The sequence below is a fragment of the Nicotiana attenuata genome, unplaced genomic scaffold (genome assembly GCF_001879085.1).
Source record: "Nicotiana attenuata strain UT unplaced genomic scaffold, NIATTr2, whole genome shotgun sequence".
Classification (NCBI taxonomy): domain Eukaryota; kingdom Viridiplantae; phylum Streptophyta; class Magnoliopsida; order Solanales; family Solanaceae; genus Nicotiana; species Nicotiana attenuata.
In genome coordinates, this window is record NW_017673113.1 from 41,309 (window position 1) to 63,985 (window position 22,677).

At 36.8% G+C, this 22,677-nt stretch overlaps 3 protein-coding genes across 3 annotated transcripts; 2 read left to right on the forward strand and 1 right to left on the reverse strand.

Annotated features, from left to right (window-relative positions):
- Positions 1–2,427: 2,427 nt before the first annotated feature.
- Positions 2,428–2,992, reverse strand: LOC109215486. The gene is made up of 2 exons (XM_019379556.1): positions 2,795–2,992; positions 2,428–2,709 (listed from the first exon to the last, which is right to left on the reverse strand). Exons 1-2 carry the CDS (start codon positions 2,990–2,992, stop codon positions 2,428–2,430), a joined length of 480 nt encoding a protein of 159 aa, XP_019235101.1.
- A 2,302-nt stretch (positions 2,993–5,294) lies between these two features.
- LOC109215490 (HMG-Y-related protein A-like) lies at positions 5,295–7,410 on the forward strand. Its single transcript, XM_019379563.1, has 2 exons — positions 5,295–5,471; positions 6,321–7,410. The coding sequence occupies exons 1-2, from the start codon at positions 5,421–5,423 to the stop codon at positions 6,759–6,761; spliced, it is 492 nt and encodes a 163-aa protein (XP_019235108.1). The 5' UTR covers positions 5,295–5,420; the 3' UTR covers positions 6,762–7,410.
- A 9,526-nt stretch (positions 7,411–16,936) lies between these two features.
- On the forward strand, positions 16,937–22,363 carry LOC109215489 (protein trichome birefringence-like 39). Its single transcript, XM_019379562.1, has 5 exons — positions 16,937–17,392; positions 17,477–17,648; positions 20,190–20,365; positions 21,270–21,428; positions 21,771–22,363. Exons 1-5 carry the CDS (start codon positions 17,088–17,090, stop codon positions 22,057–22,059), a joined length of 1,101 nt encoding a protein of 366 aa, XP_019235107.1. The 5' UTR covers positions 16,937–17,087; the 3' UTR covers positions 22,060–22,363.
- The last annotated feature ends 314 nt before the right edge of the window (positions 22,364–22,677 follow it).

Genomic DNA, 22,677 nt, shown 5'->3' on the forward strand with positions numbered 1-22,677 from the left:
AATGCCTTTTTCCAGTTATCGAGGTAATCCTATCCAAGGATTTAGCCGCCAAAAATTTACTTATGCATATCAGCTTCCCCCTTGTATTCCAGCTTTCTTCATCTTATTTCGCCTATTGTGTCTTCATCTTCTTCAAACAAAAAACCCTTTCTCTTTTTCAATGGCTCCCTCCTCAAAATGTACTGGTTCTTCAAAAGGCAAAAACAAAACCGACGACTTTGTCTCTCAAACCGTAGACTCTATCATACCAAAAAGACTCAATGTCGCAAAGGATTTTGAGGAGAAATTCCCTTCTGCCAACCCTCGTACATGGGCTGTTAGTAGGTACCCTTCTTCCATCCGTCCTTCCAGTATTCCCGTTGTGAAGGAAGATTGTCGTTGCCATGAATTGGATATCACAACTCACATTCCACATCACTTTTACTTTCAACATCAAACTTACAATTTAAGATAATGGGCACATATAAGAGCAATTCAAGTTGTAAGCATAGAGAGAGATTCACATGATTTGGCATAATAATCACGATTTAAACTTGACTTGAAATCTAGGCAATTTAGCATATAGTCCACGTTCTTCACATATCACCAATTTATCAAGAATAGCATATGGAACATATTGGGACACACTTTTCACATATATTCTTGCAACACTATTTCCTTTGAAATAACAAATACTACGTCAATCAAATTCCGGACTTAAAATTTTACATGGACACCATGGGAGCTCAATTTCTAAGAAAAGGGGTTTTTAGCCATACATACCTTATTTAAGCTTTCCTTAAGTTACTACGACATTCCGGAAATTCTAGCAATCCCAATCTACTTTGAGACATAACAAAATTGAACACAAATTAGGAAGGTATTCATGGTTTCAGCTCATTTTAGCATTTTATCAAATACTAGATGTGCATCTTGATTTCAAAGCTCTTTTACAAGGTTTCCTTCATTCCCCAACCCAATCTTTACTTATTTATGTTCAAAAATCTTCCCACAAACCTAATTTGTAAATGCATGTATACATAATACTATTACAACAAAGAATCATACCCCAATAATCCCATCTTATACCCAAAACTCAAAATTAAAGTCTAGTATATAGAACCTTACCTCTTAGATGAAGATCTTGTGATTGGTTTCCCTGATTCTTGAAGATTGATGGAAGATTGAATGGTTAGAATGTTAGGCTCCCTCCTTCTCTCTCTAAAATTCTCTTAACTCTCTCTAAAATCATCAGAATATCGCCCCAAATGAAACCCCAAAGCCTATATATTAAAATGGGGTCGGGTCATGAAAATAGGAAGATAACCCTCCGAATTCGGGTCTGCGGTCGCATAATGGACCGCAGAATGGGTATGCTAGCCGCAGACGCGTCGCAAAATCCGATGCCCAGAACTGGGCTACACTGGTCCAGTTTGCGACTAGATTTGCCATCGCAGACCAATTATGCGGACCGCATAATGGTTTTGCGATCGCAGAATTGACACATGATCGCATTTTTTCAGCCGTTGGTAATTTGATCATAACTTTGTGTAGGAATGTCCAAATGACGAACGGTTTGAAGCGCTGGAAACTAGACTCGAAGACTTTCATTTTATAGATTGTTAATCACATAAAACCTTATACATATTTAGATATGCTCGTTCAAATTAGGTACTTGTGCGAACTCAATTGAAATTTTAGCCTATTAAGAAATTTTCTAACGTGACTTAGACTTAGGCCTCCCATTAGACCCCACATCACTTATTATATGACTTATACACTTATTTACCAAATCCAATTGATTCCCATCATGTTAATAGCACATAAAACATTATAATTAGCCTACATGGCACCACGAAATCCTAATTTACTTAGCGAAATTTTCCAGGGCCTTACAGCTGAGATCCAAACTCAGCTTGTGCACGACTATTTCTGTCGGGATACCTATCAAATCCTCGTGCGGCCATGCAAAACAATCAGCATTAATTTTAAGGAATTCAATAAAACAAAACTTGAGCTCCGGGTGCAGTCCTGTCCCTAAATGGAACTTCCTCTCTAGGAATTCCTTGAACAATGCCACCTGCTCCAATTCTTCTGTCGTGGACTTCGTTGCGCCCGTCTCTTCTGGAGCTTGGAAGTACCTTGGCACCTGATATTGATCTAATGACTCTGCTTCCGGGATAATTCCTTCTAGCTTGGGAGTAGGTGTCGGTTCCCATAATTGCTATGTTCCGTATTCCTTTCCTTTGCTACTGGAAATTGAGACTGCACTCGTCTCTCATGATGCCGGTTGGTCGCCTCTTATTTGTTTGATTCCTTCGGGCGTTGGAAACTTCAGCAATTGGTGATATGTCGAAGGTACAACTTTCATTTCGTGTAACCATGGCCTTCCTAGGATGATGTCGTATCCCATATTGCCGTCTACTACTTCGAAGAGAGTTTTTTTCATTACCCTTTCAGCTTCGTGAGTAGCAAAATCTCTCCCCGGGTCGCCACACTCGCAAGGTTGAATCCAGCGAGGAGCTTTGTTGCCGGAACAATGCTCCCGGTGAGTATGATATTATCCGAACTTCCTGGATCCACTAGAACATGTGCAATCTTAATATCTAACACATGTAAAGAAACTACCAGTGCGTCGTTGTGTGGTAACAACAATCCATCAGCGTTCTCCTCCGTGAAAGTGATATCGTCTTCCCGGAGTCTTTTACTATGAGTTATTGATACTTTGGTCTTCTTTGCCACAAAAAGGTGACTCCATTAATCTCGTCCCCCCGAAGATCATATTGATCGTTTGGAATAGGGGTTCTTCTACTACCTTCGAAGGCTCTATATTATCTATGTTACGACCGTAATTGTTCTTAGCTCGGTCACTCAAGAATTCTCTGAGATGACCATTTTTCAACAACGTTGCTGCTTCTTCTTGGAGATATCGGTAGTCCCCTATCCGGTGACCATTTGTCCCGTGGTATTCACACCATAAGATGGGATCCCTCTGGCTGGGATCGGATCTCATTGGTCTGGGAATCGCGCCTCTTTAATGGTTCTCATGGCTGAGACCAATTCCACTGTACTGACGTTGAAGTTATATTCTGATAACCTAGGGTAAGAAAGATCCCGAGACCCCGTTGTCTTTTTATCTTGAATCAATCTACCATTTTGACCATGATCAGTCCCTCTGTCAATGGTGAACTTATTCGTTGCTCGAAAGTTCCTGCCATGGTCTTTTGTCCGCTCGTAGGGTAAAAATCGGCCCCTCGTTGTTCGTCTGTCTGCGTCATAGTCATCCTTTACTTTAACTTTGTTTTTCTCCCATCCTTTGGCCGATGATGTGGATCTGGCCTGGTCATCTTTGATCCTTATCTTCGACTTGTGACGGTTATGGACGTCTGCCCAAGTTGTTGCTTGGAACTTAAGCAGTCTCTCCTTCAGTTTTCGGGAAGCGTTCGAACTTCTCGGGTTCAATCCTTTGGTGAATGCTTCAGTTGCCCATTCATCCGGGATGGCCAGAAGCAATATCCTTTCCTTCTAGAATCGGGTAACAAATTCTCATAATAATTCAGATTCTCCGTGTGCGATCCGGAATATATGGGCCTTCCGAGATTGCACTTTTTTGGCCCCGACATGAGCCTTAATGAAAGAATCCGCGAGCATCTCGAAGGAATCTATGGAATGCTTGGGCAATAACGAATACCATGTTAAAGCTCCCCTCGCAAGAGTGTCTCCGAATTTCTTTAGCAACACTGATTCAATTTCGTGAGGAGCTAAATCATTGACTTTCACCGCAGTTGTATATGTGGTAATATGCTCATGTGGGTCTGAAGTTCCATCACACTATGGGATTTCAGGCATTTTGAACCGCTTCGGGATTAGTTCTGGTGTCGCACTCAGCTTGTACGATAATTGAATATACTTCTTCGAGTTTGGCCTTTCAATATTGGTGGCGCGTCTGGGATTTGATCCATGCAGGCATTTACTTCCTTTATGAACTGCAAAAATTCATTCTTGAATGAATTGTTCTCGTTGTTGAGGTCGGATCTACTCCCCCAGCCCCGTCGGAGCCAACTTTGCCCCCATGAGTGTTATTATCAACTCTCTACGTTGTCTTGTTCGCGGGAACATCACTGGATCTCGCCTGTTTGCATTATTTGAAGCACCCGATAGCGCCTGCTTCAGTTACTCATAACCTGATCATGCTATGGCCTAGAATGATTGCATGTTGCTCTTGCAGGACCCTCACTGCATCCGCTACATGCTCCTCATCAGCATCATCAGGAGTCGTCTCCCAAACTTGTCGAGCGTACCTCCTGTCATGTATCTGTGTGCCATCGTTCCCCTCATTGCGAGTGTCACTAATTGAATCCGCGGAATGAGGCTGTTCCCCTTGAATTTCAGGGCTGCGTGTGCCGTTAACAGTGTTATCTGCCATTTTTTGTGATTTTGCTAAGACAAAGTAATCAAAACACGTTAGTAAAAAAGGCAAGGATCAATTTAATTTCACGGTTGTCTAGGCCCTACGGTGGGCGCCAAACTTTTACCCGTAAAATGGTACAGTTGAATTTATACGTGATTTCTAGACAAGTGAATTAATTTGATCCCGAAATAATGAAGCAATTGCAGAAATGTAAAGTACTTAGCCTTGGAATATAGATGAAATAGCAGAAATGACCGTCCCAGAAGCAAAACGTCCGGGCACAGCACTGATGAGATCAAAAAGCAAGTTAATAATATTGTATTGAGCTTTGTGTATAGTATAGTATAAGTTTTGCCAGAAACTTCGAGTCCCTTACAATGATCATTGAGCTTATTATTTATAGCTATGAAGAACGTACTAGGATCGTGCCCTTCTTTAACGCCAATTATGAGAAGCATTGGTGAAGACGTAACGGTGAACATAAATATCAAATTCTCTATAACGGGCCGTTATCGAATATTCCTATCGCATGCTACCGGGCACAAAGTATTCAATGCCTTTATGAACGTTATCTTTTCCAGTTACACAAGGAATTGCTGCGTCCGGTCTTTGGTCCTCGCCAACTTAGGTTCCACGTGTCCCCTTCTTGGGTGGCCACGTGCCATAACATATTTTACCTAATACATTACTGTACCATTCATAACTCTCATGACAGGCAAAAGTCAGCAGTACCCAACAAGATTCAATGACACAAAGACAAAGAAGGTCCAAGTCATCTATCCTCGTTACACCTTGTAATAAAGATTTATAGCCGTTGGATTTTTAGTCCTATACCTGAATCTTAAGCCACTCTTCCCCTTTGAAAAGAATATTCTTTGTCCTGCTTTATTTTTTTTATTTCTTTGTGGATAAGCTCTCTATTCACAAAATTATTTTACTGTGCTTTTGAAGCTGACACTCCTCTCTCTCCATCTCTTTGTGGGGACATCTTAAAACTCTCTCTCTCTTCTCTCTCTCTCTGCAAGTTTCAATGGCAACTGAATTTGTCAACAAGACTCAAACACATCTTGAATACCCTGAGGTAAACTAAACTAGCAACTTTCCATAATTCCACTTTGACCCCTTCTTTTTCGTTTCATTTCCAGCCTTCATTTTCTTGTTTTTTTTGTTACCAAATCATCCTCTACTGTTCTATCTTTTCTCAAAATTTTGACCCTTTTTCACATATTTCAGAAAGATTTAAACTTTGGAGAATTTGAAGGAAAAAAAAACCTTTTTGTGTTTTAATATATACACTCTGTAATGTTATGTCTGAGTAGTTCAGTTGTCTTCCGTGGGTTTTAAGCAATTTTTGATCTTTTTTTATCTTATTTCACATGGGTTCTTTCTTTAGTTTTAGAATAAACATGCATGTGTTGGAGAAACTTTAGTTTTTTTCTTGGTTTTAGAAGAAAGATTTAATCTTTAACAACTTGGGAAAAAGAAAAAAGTAAGAAGCAATTTTTTTTCTTTAAACAAAATTGTTACTTTGGTTCAGTAAATATGAGTAATTCACTTAATTTCTACATTTTTTCTTTAAATCTTTTGTTTTTCAAATTGTAGGAACCACTTCAGTCTAGCTCTTACGATTTGCTTTTTACTGCTTTTGAAAAAAACTGCTTTAATGGCTCCCACATGAACACATGCTCGTCAAGAATGCTTTTTAAACACAGATCTGCATGTCTTTTTTTTCTAAATTATTTGTAGTAGTAAAAAGGGCATATGCGGGGTCGGGGAAAGGCCGAGACGGTTTTCACGGCTTGAACTCGTGATCTCCTGATCATATGCATCAACTTTACCGGTTACGCCAAGGCGCCTTTCAATTATCTGGAGTGGTATTTATAATTAAAAAACTAAACTTTTTTTTTTGGGTTTTGTTTTTTATTATCAGATGATTTATGAAGCACTTGATGCACTACAACAAAAAGAAGGCTCAAACAAGTCATCAATATCAAAGTACATTGAGTCCAAGTATGGAATCTTGAATGATACACACTCAAAGTTGCTAACTTACCATTTGGATAGAATGAAACAAACTGGTGAACTTATTTTCCTCAAAAACAATTATATTAAGCCTGGTCCAAATGTACCTCCTAAGCGTGGCCGTGGAAGACCACCAAAGCCTAAAACTACATTGCAACAAGATACAGAAATTGCAGCTCCAAAACCAAGAGGTAGACCAAAGAAAGATCCTAATGAACCACCTACTCCCAAGAAACTAAAACCAACAATTGTCCCTAGTAACTTAGCTAATCCTGTTTCTAAAACTGGAAGGCCTAGAGGTAGGCCTAGGAAAGTTAAGCCACAACCAGCACAAAATGGTGTTGAGTGAAGCTCAAAATTTGTGGACTTTGTTGATGGTGATGACTCTTATGACTGTGTTATGTCTTAAGTTTTTCTTGGTTTGTGTTGTATTTGTAGTGACTTGTGTGTAGTTTCTGTAGCTGTGCAATGTAGATTGTTGGAAGAGTGTGTACTTGTTATTTCAAGATTCACAGTAGATTAGAAGGTTAAGCCACAGCCAGCACAGAATGGTGTAGGATGAAGCTGAGAGTTTGTTGAATCTTTGGTTCATTTGGACTTAGTTGTTGGTGATGACTCTTATGACTGTGTTATGTCTCCTTTTTTTGTAGTATTAGTCTTCTTTTTATTGGTTGATGTTGTGTTTGTAGTGAGTTGCGTGTAGTTTTTGTAGCTGTGTAATGTTGATTGTTAGAAGGGTGTGTACTTGTTTAATGCTTCTTGTTTCAAGATTTATAGTAGATAGGAAGGTCAAGCCACAGCCAGCACTAAATGGTGTGGAGTGAAGCTGAAATTTTGTGGAATCTTAGCTCACTGGACTGTTGTGTTGTCTTTGTTCTTCTTATTTAGGTATTAGTCTTCTTTTTTCTTTTTTGGTTGGTGTGTATTTGTAGTGGGTGATTTGTAGTTCTTGTATCTGTGCAATATGTAGATTGTTAGAAGATGATGTACTTGTTTAATGCTTGTTGTTTCAAGATTCATAATAGATAGTAGATCACTAATCCTTGAGCCGAGGGTCTATCGGAAACACTCTCTACACTAACAAGGTAAGGTCTGCGTATGCTTTATCCACCCCAGACCACACTTGTGGGATTACACTGGATTTCAGTCTCGTGTATATATGTTATTCGCTTGTGTATATATGTTATTCGCAGTGCATTTTCTCTTCAACTGATTTTCCGCTATTCGGATGTCTTACTACAATCGTTAAAGTATCCTACATTAGTTAAGGGACGAACTGCTATCGTCCAAATAATTTTTACCTCTTTATAACATGGTATTAGAACTAGACGCATTCTTACTTTTGGTTTACCTAATATTAGCCTCTCTATCCCCACGGTAGGGGTAAGGTATGCGTACACACTACTCTTCTCAAACCTCATTTGTGGGATTATACTGAGTTATTTTTGTTGTTGGTTTACCTAATATTAGGTTGAGGAAATAGTATGTTGTCATGAAAATATGTACAAGCTTGTTTTGAGGAAAAAATCAATTGTAGTGTTTGATGGTGACTGGTAAAGTGAGTGTGTGATGGAGGTGAAGGGGAAAGAAAGGAGATAAGGGGTGATATAATAAATGGAGACAGTTGGAAAGTGAATTTGTGGCATGTTTTGTGAACCAAAAACATCATATGTACTACAAAACTAGATAGTCTCTGTCCAACTATGAATTAGTAATGTCATTGTCCAAGATGCTTGAGGTCCCACTTGGTTTTAAAATCTTGATTTATTACAAGTCCAAAAATAAAACTTATTCCACTAGAAGCATGCTTACATTAGGATAAAGATTATGTGCTCGAGTCATGAAAATAGCCATTGATGCTTACATTAGGATAGACTGTCTACATTACGCCCCTTGAGGTGCGAGTCTTTTCCGAACCTTGTGCAAATGCGGGATGCTTGCACCGGGTTGCCCTTTACTCTACTAGGAGTACTGTATAGAAGTTAGAAATTGCATAACTAGCAAAGGCTGTATTAAGGGTACATTTTGTACGTTAAGATATGTGTTTGGATCACTCATTGTATTTGAATTTCTTTTCCTAACAGAAACTGGTGTAGATTTAGAGCTTGTTTGGCCAAGCTTCTGGAAAACCAAAAGTATTTTTTTTTTCCCAAAAAAGTACTTTTTAAAAAAATTAAGTTGTTTGGCCAATACAGAAAAGTACTTTTTGCCAGCAGCAAAAGCAGTTTTTCTGCTTTTGGGAAGAAGCAGAAAATTCAAATTCTAGCTTCGCAGAAGTAGAAAATTAATTTATTCAAGACAAAACTATTCTCACCATAAATTTATATTTTCCAAATTATCCCTTACTAATTTAAGTTTTTTCTTTTCATTTTTGTTTCTAGTTTTTACCATCCTATTAAAATTTGTTTGCAACAAATTATATGTGATACAAAAAAAAATTGCAACCACAGTATAAATATGAAGAAACATAATTTTATTCATAAAAAGACGCGGGTACAATTCTGTTTATTCCCTTGATTCTTCTCTCCTGATTATCTCCGTGATTCGAGGGCTAGAACATCGTGTTTCTCGAACGTAGGATGGTGCGGGCTTTCATGGATTTATTTGATATCCATGAAGTATATTGTGGATATTCTTGAAGTATTTGATTATCAAGAATTATCCGGCCACTTCTTGATCTCTTTGTGAATATCCCGTGAGTTTATGGGATTTTCGAGATGATCTCCATTTTTGAGATATTTTTTAAAGGATTATGTAACCCTTTTTATAAGAGTGACCTAGGGTTTTGGTAGAGTAGCCTCTAAGCAACACTGACAGACTCCTAGAATTTCAAGAGGTCTTGTAGTATCTTGAATTTAGGATTTAACTCGATCCATTAAGATTTCGATGTCTACAAAATTAAAGATATCATATTTATGAATCATATTGTAACTTTTCAAAAAATTTATTGACTTTCTTGTTTTTGATCTTTTCTTTGTGTAATGTCTCGTAACTTTCAAAATTATCTTCTTCTTTTTTCACACTAAAGCAAATTATCTGCATCTTCTTTGGATTATCAATTCTCTTCCGACAAATAATTATTTATAATTTCTTCTATCATATGCTATTAGTTCGCGAATCTTTAAAACAGTTATCAAATCTGATTTGTGAAAGTGACGTACAAATAGGTAATAAATTTACAATTGCATTACATAATCTATCTATATATTATTAAAAGAAGAAGAAAATGCATCCATATTTAGTCAAGTGGCAGCCTCACAATAAGCCACTTGGCATTTTAGGACAAAGAAAGGTTAGGTAATAATTAGTTTCTTTTTGAATTTAAATTTTTAAAAATAAATAAATTATACATTATGTGTTGTTAATAATTAGTTACTCTTTTTGAATTAGAATTTAAACATACTTAACTATTTCTTTTACGATGTCTTTTTATTTATTTAAAATTATTTTTATTTTACGCTCAATGCCATCTTTCAAGTTTGACACTCAAAATCATCTTGTTACAACTACCATGGCTATACATAATTTCATCCGACAATATTCTTCTACCGATAAAAAATTCAACTGTTATGCTAATGAAGACATTACTGCAGAGATTGATGAAGGAGATCAGTCTTCTGATATTCCTTTAGAAATGCGAGGCAAGTCTTCTAGTAATATCGAAGCGTTGTGTGATAGAAGTAGAGATGAAATTGTTGAGAAGTATTATCATGTGTGAGCGACTTTACTTATTATTTCATGATGGATTATCAATATATAGTAATTTGTGGATCCTACCGAAGCAAGCCTCTCAAGTGCTGACCTTTCTTCCCACCTTTGAGCGAAGCAAGCCTCTCAAGTGCTGACCTTTCTTCCCCCCTTTGGTGAGCTGACCTTCTTGTGTCACGAGTGATGTCAAAGTACTGTTCCATGTCCCAGAGGTCTTCGAGCCTTGGCATTTCGAATCCCGTTGAATGGCTGTGGTTCCGGGACTCAAGTCTGGAGTCGCCAGGTGCAGTCAGTTTGATAATGATCGAGTGACATTGCTTCTTCGGCCCGAACCGAGGAATCCCTTAGATATAATGCAAAACGGCTCTTGTTCTATCCTTGATCAGAGATTTCTCTATGAAAAATTCGGAGTTTGAAGAAGGGGAGGGAGAAGGAGCCCTTGACCCGCAGGAGGATTTATTCAATTCCAACTCGAAGGCCCTAGTACTACTGACTTTGCACCAGAAACAATTGAAGCCTTTTTTCGGCATCCCCCCATCCAATTTTTGGGCCAATTCCCCCTTCGTACTACCAAAAAATGAGATTCTTGCCGAATCCGAGTTTGCTGCTCCAACCATTACCAAACTAATACCTATTCCGTTTAGTACTTCAGGTGCTTATGTTGCGTATAATGTTAATCCCGTAGCATAGACTTCTAATTTATACTGAATGATGTTATTTTAATTATTCAAATCATCATATAAAAATAGGTAATTATACTGGATAATATCATATACTTTAGTATAACTATATATGTAAAATAGATTTAAATCTTTAATATGTTTGTTTACTTTATGTTTTATATTTTAATTAAATAAAATAAAATAATAATAAAAGTCTCTTACGATAAATATTTAAGTTTATTTTTATATTTAAAAGAATTATACGACCTTGGTACTATCATTTTTGGTAATTTGACACTCAAAAGCACTTTCTGAAATGATTGGCCAAACACAAATTATTTTCCAAATATTGCAAAAAGTACTTCTTAAATGAATTGGTCTAACACAAACAGTTTTTTTCAAAAGTACTTTTAAAAAAAGTACTTTTCAAAATAAGCAAATTTTAGCAGCTTGGCCAAACGGGCTCTTAATGATCCTGTCTTGGTGTATGGCCAGTATCAGTCTCCTATTAAGTAGTAGCGGAACTAGAATTTTTACTAAGGATATCAAAATTCAAAAAGAGTAAATATATCAGAAATTAAGAAGATTCGACACATAGTATATATATATATATATATATATATATATATATATATATATATATATATATATATATATTCCTCCGTTATTAGCCTAAGTACAGTGACACAAAAATACAAAAATAAAATTGCAAAAATCACACCTCCAAACCTGAGTTCTCGCTAAGACATTCTTTTATCTTCTCCTTTTCCATTAAATCGGATAACCAGAGTTTGTTAAATATTTGATGGAGTTTAATATGCTCATTTTTGACAAACTTAAAGGATCAATACCACTCATGAGTATATCTATAGGACAATCTTAAACCTAACCCCAAACGTACAGTGACCATTTTTATTAGTATTCTCTTATCTTGTCAATCTAATTGCGGTAGACATCAGTTACATAAAGTATTCCTCCCAATTTCTTATGGTTTTCTCCTAAAGTTGTACACTTGAGAAGAAACTGTTTGACTCAAAAGTTAACGATATACTTTGTAAGCGATAAAACAATCAAAAATAGAAAAGGGATAAATCGTAATCAAATATAATAAGCCTAGAGATGCAAAGATGATAATATTGTTGTAGATCTGATATTGCAAAGTGATAATGTTTACCAATAAGATATTTTCGTTAGAGGTAGAGATATAGAGAGAGAAAGCCAGAAAAAATGAGAGAGTTGTATTAGATCAGATCCCCCTTTTACAATGTGGAGGTCTCCTTTATATAATAGGAGACCTTCCTCGAAAGAATCAAAAAGTTACAAAAATAGGTAACGTCTCCCTATCGTGGACGCGAGTTCTAAACGATGTCGCTTTTGTCCTCACGGCCGAGTCGTACCCGCTACGTTGGTCGGCGTACACTCATTGGGCGTACCCACTGGCGTAGAGATACTGAGGGTCAAATTTGACCCTATACAGTTAGTCCCTCCGCTCGTTGGAGACGCGTTCGGTGGGCGTCTTCGACGGACGGAAATACGAACCTCGGCTTAGGAGAATTTGACCTCGACCAGGGGCGGCAATATGAATGAAGTGAAACATATGACGTTGTTGAGCCGCTGACGCGTGGCTTCCTTTTTGGAATGATGTCATCGCCTGTATGCATCATTATTATATTTGCCCCCGAGGCGGTTCAGAGGATGAAGTGACCTTTTGGTTTCCGGCGCACGTTTTGAATCATGACTCTTCGATTCCTGTGCAACTTATCCTTATAAGTATGAGAGAGGTTTGATCTGATTCCACTTTCAAGCCGCTGAAAAGTATTTTCTGATACACTCCTTTGCCTTCCTTTCTTGTAACCGTTATTTCGTGAGGGACTCTCACACTTCTGTTGAAACCACACTTCCTATCGTCAGTGCTTCGTTTCTCAAGTAGCATAATCATGACAAAACGCGGACAGAATAATAAAAAGGCCAAAGATAATGCCCCGTCTAGGGTTCCGCCATCTTCCGGTGGTGAAGGGGAAAAGGCGGAGAAGGCCCTTGTTCCTCTCAGCGTAGACAATGTCCTTCCGAAGGAGACGCACGTTCGCAGGGATTTTCCAACTAAAAGCCCTGATCTTCCCTGGGAGCACAACGTTTTACTACAATCCCATTTAGATGATCTGCGAGAGACGCACCATATTTCGGACCACGTGGAAATGGTTCCGGCCGGGACGGATTATGCCAATGTGCACCGGCCTGGATATTGCACCTTCTATGAGTACCCGTTCTTGATCGGTTACGACCTTCCAGTCTACCCTCTGGTGGAGGAGCTTTGCCGTTTTTACAATGTGTGTCCGGCCCGGCTCACTCCTTATACTTTGAAGGTGTGCCGTATCATGACCACTTATGCGGCCAGGGCTGGGTGCAGCGTCTCGGTCCACCACCTCTTACAGTTGTTCAGCGCTGGTTACCTGAGGGGTACCATGCTTCAGTTGAAAGGTCGTGGCGCAAAGGGCTTGGTCGTTAAGGCCGATGATAAGCCCAACCGCCGCTTTTGGCGTAAATATTTCTACATCAGGACGGAGCACCTGGTGTCGAATCCCGAGGGGTTCCCGGAAAGATGGAATCCAGAACGTAAGTATTTCTACTTGTAGATTTCAGTGCTGCTTGCGCTTTCGACCATACGGCCATTGTGACCTTTGTTTTTCTTTCTTCTCTTTTTTATTCACAGTGAGGGCTTCTCCACCCCAGCTTGTTGATGACATTAAATCGTGGGTGGAAAGAATAATACCCTATGCGGAGGAGTGCCGTACCTGGGATGCATTTCTTCGACAGTACGGCCCGTCAGGTAATTCTTTGGCTACGGTTTGGGGATTCCCTACGTATTTATTACCTGACTTGTTCGCTGGCAGGTCGGAGCGCCCCTAAGAAGAAGAAAAAGAGCGTCGTCATCTTACCTGGGGCGGGGACTGATTCTGAAGATGGATACATTCCCTGCGGCTCGNAAGTAGGGTGGCATCTTGAAGGTTTTTGGGGTGGAGTGAGGAGCAGCTTCTTCGGTGTATGGTTGTTCAACGAACCTTCCCACGTCGCGTTTTGGTAGCAACTTGGGAGCACCGGGGATCTTGTCGACCCTCTCCTGATGTTCCTTCATCTGACCACGGAGCGCCTTGTTTTCATTTTCCATTTCTTCCATCTTCTTTAGGATGGCTGTTAGCGTGCCATCATTGGTCTGTGTCTCGATGGGTCTGTTATTTACTAGTGTAGCTTCCGGTTCACCCACGGCAGCAGCGGTACCTACCGTTGGCGTACATACGATGTTATTTTGCGGTGACCTCTCAACCAAGCCACTTAGAGTGCTTGTTAGCCATCTTTCCAGTAGCTCTTTGACCGCTGAGGGTGCTTCCGTAGCCGCAGATGTGGAAGCTCCTTTTTCGTGCAAGATCGTCAGGCCTTCGGATGGGGAAGGTGAGATCTCTACACCTGGTGTGATTCTAGGGATTGCATTCAGGATGCCACCGTCACTGGCCTCGTTGAGAGGGCCCAGGAGATTGGTAGTGACACCCAATATGGCTTTCGATCTTGTGCTATTTTCTGCCATTTTTCTGTTTTTGTGTAGTGTAGAGAGTGGTAGTTGGTTTATCTCTAGGTGGATACTATGATTTTGATTCTCGAAATCCCCACAGACGGCGCCAAATTGTTTGGCTGAAAAGTTAACGATATACTTTGTAAGCGATAAAACAATCAAAAATAGAAAAGGGATAAATCGTAATCAAATATAATAAGCCTAGAGATGCAAAGATGATAATATTGTTGTAGATCTGATATTGCAAAGTGATAATGTTTACCAATAAGATATTTTCGTTAGAGGTAGAGATATAGAGAGAGAAAGCCAGAAAAATGAGAGAGTTGTATTAGATCAGATCCCCCTTTTACAATGTGGAGGTCTCCTTTATATAATAGGAGACTTTCCTCGAAAGAATCAAAAAGTTACAAAAATATGTAACGTCTCCCTATCGTGGACGCTGAGTTCTAAACGATGTCGCTTTTGTCCTCACGGGCGAGTCGTACCCGCTACATTGGTCGGCGTACACTCATTTGGCGTACCCACTGGCGTAGAGATACTGAGGGTCAAATTTGACCCTATACAAGTATCAAACTAGTTTAATCCAATAGTTTAAAATGCAACCCGCTTCAAACATACAAAACAAAATTTGAAATTGAGAATTTTGTAACTTAGAAAAAACTTAAGCTAATATATCTATCTATCTATATCTATACTATATTAAAAGCAAGAAGGCTCTATCGAAATGTCATTCGCTTTTTTTACCCTTTGTAAATGTATTCCACGCCGGATATAATTGCAATTTTAACCATTAATACTTTTTTAGGCAAATTTTCTTTTTTTTCCCGATTTCGAACTCTTTAGGCTTTTATTTGCTTAGGATTAGGTTTCTTTACTGTCGTATTGCTTTCTTTTAGGTTTAGGCTTCTTTAAGTTTTTCTTTGATTTCCTTAAATTTAGAATATTTTATTGCCAATGTTAATTAGTCGCAAGTTGAAATACAGCGGAAGGTTTAGGATTCTTTAAAATGTTGTGCCTTTTCTTTGTTTATATTTATGATTCACTTTAGGTGTCTAGAATGTTAAGATCAAAATAAAAATCATACTATATATTCTTTATCAGAAACTCTTGATAGTATCAACAACTTATTTGCAATTCGAGGTAAACATTCTATTCTACAGTTTGTTCTTCAAGTTATGTAATAATAAATGTTCGTGCATCCTTAATACACAATTACAATTTGAAAGATTGTCAATAGTGATTTCTATTTACAATATCTTTTATATGATCATCAATTTAAAACTGACTTATTTATAAAATTTGCATAGGTTGTTTGGGTTATTGCATTCATAATTTAAAATTAATTCCCAATTATATTTTTTTGGTTTTCAGTTTCTCTTTCTTTGAGCATAAAGAATTTATATTATTAGTAGTTTTACCCTTCTTTTATAATTGACGTATTCAAGTATCGAAAAGTATCACCAGATATCCAGCAAGAGTTTTTAATGGTAAATACTTTAATAAAAATAGGTAGGCGCTTCTAATGAACTTTCGTAAATGAAAGGTAATTAGAGATATTTACATGAGAAATTAAATCTGCGTCGGTCAGTTGAATACCATAGGAAAATAGCTAACTCAATTTCGTGAATTCGAATAATTAATGGTAGTGTAAAATAATTTATGTATGAGGAGTGTGCTAAAATTAAATAATTATCGGAACTCTCTGAGGAGAATTGGCAGTGGAAATTAGACTTCTTATTATTTAGTTACTTTTATACTATTGTGTTCTATTGACATTGTAAGTGTGTTAGATTGACAATAAGTACCATGTCTTGTGTAAAAAAAATATTGAAGTATGCTTTTAGTTAAGATCCCTTACAAATGGGAATTTTTATTTAGTTATTACTATACAAGACTTGTTGAATTTGGTATCTATACGCAAGGTAGTCCTTGCATTATGGTCGTGTGCATGGATAGAGAAAGAAAGCTATCCAAAACCAAAACAAGAGTAGAAATATAGTGTTAAGTATTGCTTTGAGAAATAGAACAATATTACATTTTGCTTGTGGAAAAAACTAAGTTTAAGTTGAATATATTGAAATATGATTGATGATTTTTACGTGACAAAGTTTCTTCCTTTATTGAGTTACTGCAGAATCAACGTTAATAAAATCATAAGCTTAAAATTTTATTATGTAACTCGATTACAAACACAATTTTTAATATATAAAATATTATGTAATTTTGGTTTAAAAAATTACTCAACTGAAATAGAGTACACGCGCAAAACGCGTACCCTGAGACCAGTAACTTAAGGAAAAACACATTAATCTTTACTTGTTTTTTAACAAAAAACAAATACAAGAAATAAAAGGGGGAATGTTGTATCTATCTGTGGCCGATTGGGTTATGAGTCAATGTTCCACCCATCTTAATCCAGCTTATTTTAACCCAATTAAATTTTCGACGAGTTATTTTTCACATCTGAATTATCTTGGTAATCTAAAACAATAACGTTACAGTCGATGAAATTAATTAACAGTACAAAAATTTCTTTATAGTATTACATATGACTTAAATTCATTAAAGAAGAATACCAAATCCATATTAAGATCCCATCATTATATGCTGACTACATATATGGTACATTGTGGCTTTCACCATGTGCTGCATCTTCCTCCCCTCTCTGCCCCCTCTCGTTTTTAGCACATTATATACACTGTCTTGTACTTTGATTTGAATTTCAAGACCCAAACAGAAAATGGAGTTTCTATTACTCTCACTATTATTGCTATTTTCAGTGGAAACAAAAGCGGAGGAGCATTTTTATCTGAATAACACAAGCAGCAACTCCATAGACACGACTACTACAAGAAATCTCCTAGGAAGAAGAAGTAGTGGTTGTAATATTTTCAGAGGCAAATGGGTTTATGATTCTTCATATCCTCTCTATGATTTCTCAACTTGTCCTTTCATTGAAAATGAATTCAACTGTCAAAAGTACAAAAGACCTGATAATTTGTACCTTAAATACAGATGGCAACCTTTCTCCTGTAACCTGCCAAGGTAAGATATACTCATTCTTTTTGACTCATTCTGTTACTGTTAGTTTTTCTACTTATTTCAATTGTTCACAAAATGTTATTGCAGGTTTAATGGGTTGGTGTTTTTGGAGAAATATAGGGGGAAGAATATTATGTTTGTTGGTGATTCATTGAGTTTGAATATGTGGCAGTCATTAGCTTGCATGATTCATTCATGGGTGCCAAAGGCCAGAACTGCAGTCATAAGGAAAGAAGGACTTTCTGAAATTTCATTTCTGGTTAGTGAATTTAGTTCCGCCCATGCTACTATTTTTTCCTATTCTCGTCATAATTTACACATAGTTTAGTTACTTTAACACGATAAAAAAAATTGTTACTTTTAAGTTGGGAAGGTAAAGGTGGTCAGGTGTTTGAGTTGTGGAAATAGCCTCTTGCGGAAATGCATGGTAACGCTACGTACAATAGTTCTTGTGGTCCGGCCTTTCCCGGACTCCGCGCATAGCGGAAACTTAGTACACCCGGCTACTTTTTTTAATGTATGTTATGTTGTGGTGGGAAAGATAATTATTTTACTATGATAAAAGAATATTTTATGAGTTTAATGCTATAGTAAATATTGTTTAAATAACCATAAGGTTAAATTAAAACTTCATTCAAATGTTGTTCTTGTGGTTCAACTATTATTTTTTTAATATTTGGCAAAAATGTTGGAGTAGCTTTATTTATGACATGCTTGTCTTGTCCTTGTCCTTAGTTCTAAATGGACAGTGAAATTTTCCCTAGAAGAAAAAAAAGAAAAGAATAATTTTTACTACATGCCTGTATTCCTGTTATGCTTGTTTCTTTTCTCAATTTTAGTAAAGCCTTGTGATATTTTTAGAAAGCATAAAACTTTGAGTAGTCAAATTTTAAATTACATAGTCGTTTGGATAAATGTACGTTCATTTACATTTTTTTTTTCTAAAATCTTTGCTCAAGTAACAAATCTCTCCTTCTTTCGTTTTCTCTATCATTCATCTTTGGATTTGGGAGAGGAGAGTTGTGAAAATGGACAGTAAGGTCTTATGTCTCAAAAGGGAATATAAACAAATAAATTATAAATTCAATATAAAAAACTCTAAAAAAAGCTCCGTTTACTATCAAATTAAAAACATAGAGGAACATAATAATTAAGAACTTTGAGGGAGAAGTGATGATCAAACTTAGGCATGCACAAATTAAAAATGTGTAGCTTCTACCACATAGGATGCTAATTTCTAATGATATGAATAATAATTGTGCATGCTTTACATGGAAATATGTTCAATCGGAGTGTATTTTATTTTATTAAATCACCAAGTGGTTGTATTTATGAACTTTTGGTTTTTATAAATTTGGGGTTTTAAGCATAGAAATTAAATTGCCAGTTGTAATATGCTATCCTTTATCCTCGTGAAGTATTTTATTTTTAACTTTGGGAGGTGATGAGTCAGAATTATTATTATGGAAATTAAACAAAGGTCTGCTTGTTTCAAGTTTCACTTTAAATTTGTTGTTTGGCATAATAAAGGCAAAGTGACGGCCGCTCCATATTTTATTGCCTTGTCTTTTTGACACACAGAGGTGAGAAGGTTAAATAAAAAGAAGCAAGTCACAGAAACATTTATGAGAATTGAAGTTTTGTGTCGGAATTTAAACTCTACGCCTGTTTTTCATTGAGTTTTCAAATGGTGAAATATTTGTACAACTGGATTTCAGAAAGTAAGAAAAAGAAAAACACACGGCAATCATGACAAAATTTGAACACAACTTTATTCCGAAATTAACCTATTGATTTATCATCATTTACGCCGGTGATCACGTCGAAATTAAGATTGCATCTCTGACACAAAATAATAGTGGTGATTATTTGAGTGTCTAACTAGTCATTACATGATTGGCTCGCTAAAGGGACAGATCTAATATTACCTGTTGACGTTAGATTGTCAATTAGATCTATAAGAGGTGGTTTGGTAGAATGGATTATAGAAAATAATGCGGGCATTAGATTTTGGTATTACTAATACCTTATTTGGTATACTTTTTTAACATAATACAAGTATTAGTTATATAACTTATTTGGTATTATTAATGCTATTAATGCATGCATTAGCATTATTAAAAACAAAATTGTTCTAAAAATTCCTTAAAGCTAAAGAATATGGAGGACATTTTTGTAAACAACTAAATTTCTTAAAAATTATGCAATGCATGTTAAGTTTTAATACACCATATAAAACAGTGAATAAAAAATAATCTCTGCATAACTAATTCATATATTATTAATTCATGCATTACTAATATACCTTATTCAGCATTATTCTTATACACCCTGCCAAACGACCCTAAGTGTTTGTCCATAGATCTTGTTTCAAAAATTTGAAATAATATTGGAGATTATAGGCATTGTGGGCAAAAGGAGACCACACCTACTTCTTAGTAGTTGGGTGGGGGGGGTGGGGGGGGGGGGTTAGAAACTAGACTGTTTAAGGAACTAAGTAGATAAAGACAATGTAAGTTTGGTAGCCCATTAATTACGTACTACATAGTCTTCACTAATGTCTAAAGTGTATGGCCAACAAATACTTGGACCACCTCCTCTCTTTACTTTTGCTAAGTACTTAATTGGTTTGCTTTTTCAGAAGAAAAAAAAGAAGAAGAAGAAACATCACACTTCCTTTTGCCAGATTAACTTTTTTCCGTGATGTACAGGATATTTACAAGTGTATTTAAATTAGTTTACCAACTTTTTGGCAAGTTTTAATTTGAGAGAAAACATTTATTTTGGGCATGTGACACAGGACTATGGAGTTAGATTGCTACTGTACAGATCGCCCTACTTGGTGGATATGGTGAAAGAAAATGTTGGAACTGTTTTGAAACTGGACTCTATCCGAGGCGGCAACGCTTGGAGAGGAATGGACGTCTTGATTTTCAACAGCTGGCATTGGTGGACCCATACCAAAAGTTCTCAGCCGTAAGATCCTTTTCTTATTCAGGTTCATGTGAATTTATTTTCAATTGAACAGTCGAATTACTAGAAGTTAAACCTTTCACACCAAAAAAAAAAATACTAGAAGGTAAACCTGGTAAGTGGGTCGGGTCGACTTACATCCCCGCAATTTAACCCCATTATATTGACCCATTTAACAGTGCGGCCCCTTTCATACATGGCCTATTCCATCTCTCTTAAATAAAGGATATGGGCTGGTTCTGCAGTCCTAACCCACCAATTGGATCCAGCCGGAGACCAGTATCACCTGTTGGCCCAATCGGCTCAGCCCGGTCGCTAATAACCCGGGGTCTAAATAGTCCGGTTCGACCCAGCAAATGCAAAAATTCTTTAAAAGAAAAAAGAAAAATAATTCTTGATTATTCTAGTAATTTTGTCCTAGAATTGTTTTTCCTCAGTATGAATCTTGGGATTACGTGGAAGCAAGTATTTTCAAGTGAAAATCGCGAGAAGAATTTTAAACTGGAAACATTAGAAGGTGAAAAATAAGATAACGAGCGCTCCTCTCACTTAGAGCAGCGGGCAAGTGCTTGGTAGGCTAGACTTTGGTTGACAACGGTAACCCAAGTTCGCTTCTAGAATGATGTTTGGCTGCACCACTCTCCTCTAAGATCCCTAATTTTCCTTTTAAATTTTTTAAACTAAATCAATTGTGAAATAAGATGAATTGTGTGATTTATTTTCTTGGCCCATAATGCCATCATTGTGAAATACGTCATTAACTTTTGCTGTCGAGTGTGTGGTAGAAGGTCACCGTTTGAATCAGATGTCACGATATACAATTTTAATAACTAGCTTCTTTGTCATTATTGTTACATTGTAATCTTTTCTAAACCGAAACTGAAAGTCAAAACAAATATTTTTGCAGGTGGCATTACATGCAAGAAGGGAACAAACAATTCAAAGATATGAACCGTTTGGTAGCTTATTACAAAGGGATGTACACATGGGCAAGATGGGTCAACCGAAATGTTGACCCAACTAAAACCAAAGTTTTCTTCCAAGGAGTTTCCCCAACTCATTACGAGTAAGCAATTTCTTTAAATAATTTTCTTGAGGCATTTTCGTCCAATCACTTCCCAAAATACTAATAGATAAATAAAATGGGCAGAACCGGTGCATAAAGTATTCCACGTTCGCATAGGTTCGGGGAAGAGCCGCACCCTAAGGGGGTGTGATGTAAGCAGCCTACCCTAATGCAAGTATCAGTGGCTGATGGACCCGTGACCCATAGGTCATACACAGAGACAATTTGACAATTGCTCTCAGGCTCCCCTTCAACTTCCCAAAATGCTAATATGATTCAGAATTATTGATCCAATAATTACATCAATTTATTTTTAACATCTGATTATTGTTGTAAAACCAGGGGAAAGGATTGGAATGAACCAACAAAATCATGCAAAGGAGAAACACAACCATTCTTTGGTATAAGGTACCCAGCAGGGACACCAGCACCAGTGATAGTAATGAACAAAGTGCTAAGCAGAATTAAAAAGCCAGTTTATTTATTGGACATTACAACACTCTCTCAATATCGGAAAGATGGGCATCCAACTTTTTACAGTGATCACAATACTTTAGATTGCAGCCATTGGTGTCTTCCTGGATTGCCTGATACTTGGAACCTTTTACTTTACACAGCTCTTGTTGGCTGAAACACACACAAGAAAACAAAAAGATAACAAATGATCTTTTATCTAGAAGTCAAGATTCATTTTTCAAGTGTTTTAGGAATTTGCTTGACTTGATTTCTCAAGTTGGTAGCTACAAAATAAGAATGATGATTGTTCAGGTGTAACATAGAAACAGGATTCTTAGGCATGAGAGGATGCCTAAATTAGTTGAATGAGGCATATTGACCTTTATTTGTACTTTGTGTAGATCCAACAGATGTTGTGAAATTATTTTTTATGCTAATTTAATGCAAAAATTATGAATTGGTTTCATCGTTGGTACTCACTTCGTCTCAAATTATTTGTGGAAATTTTTAGAAATAGTTGTCTTAAATTATTTGCTATTTTAGAAGTTCGGGACAAAATGAATTATATTTTTTCTGTTTTATCCTTAATAGTAATTATTCTTGAAAATAAAGATAGCACATAAATAATATAAATATTCAATGAAGAGATCATATTTTAGGACATAAATAAAGGCAAAATCGTCTAAAATTCCTCATGATTAATGTTTGGGCGTGTAAAAGAAAAATATTAAAAGATTGCAATTTAAATCAAGATGTACAGTTTCGAATTCAGAATTTTTCTAAGCAATGCTAT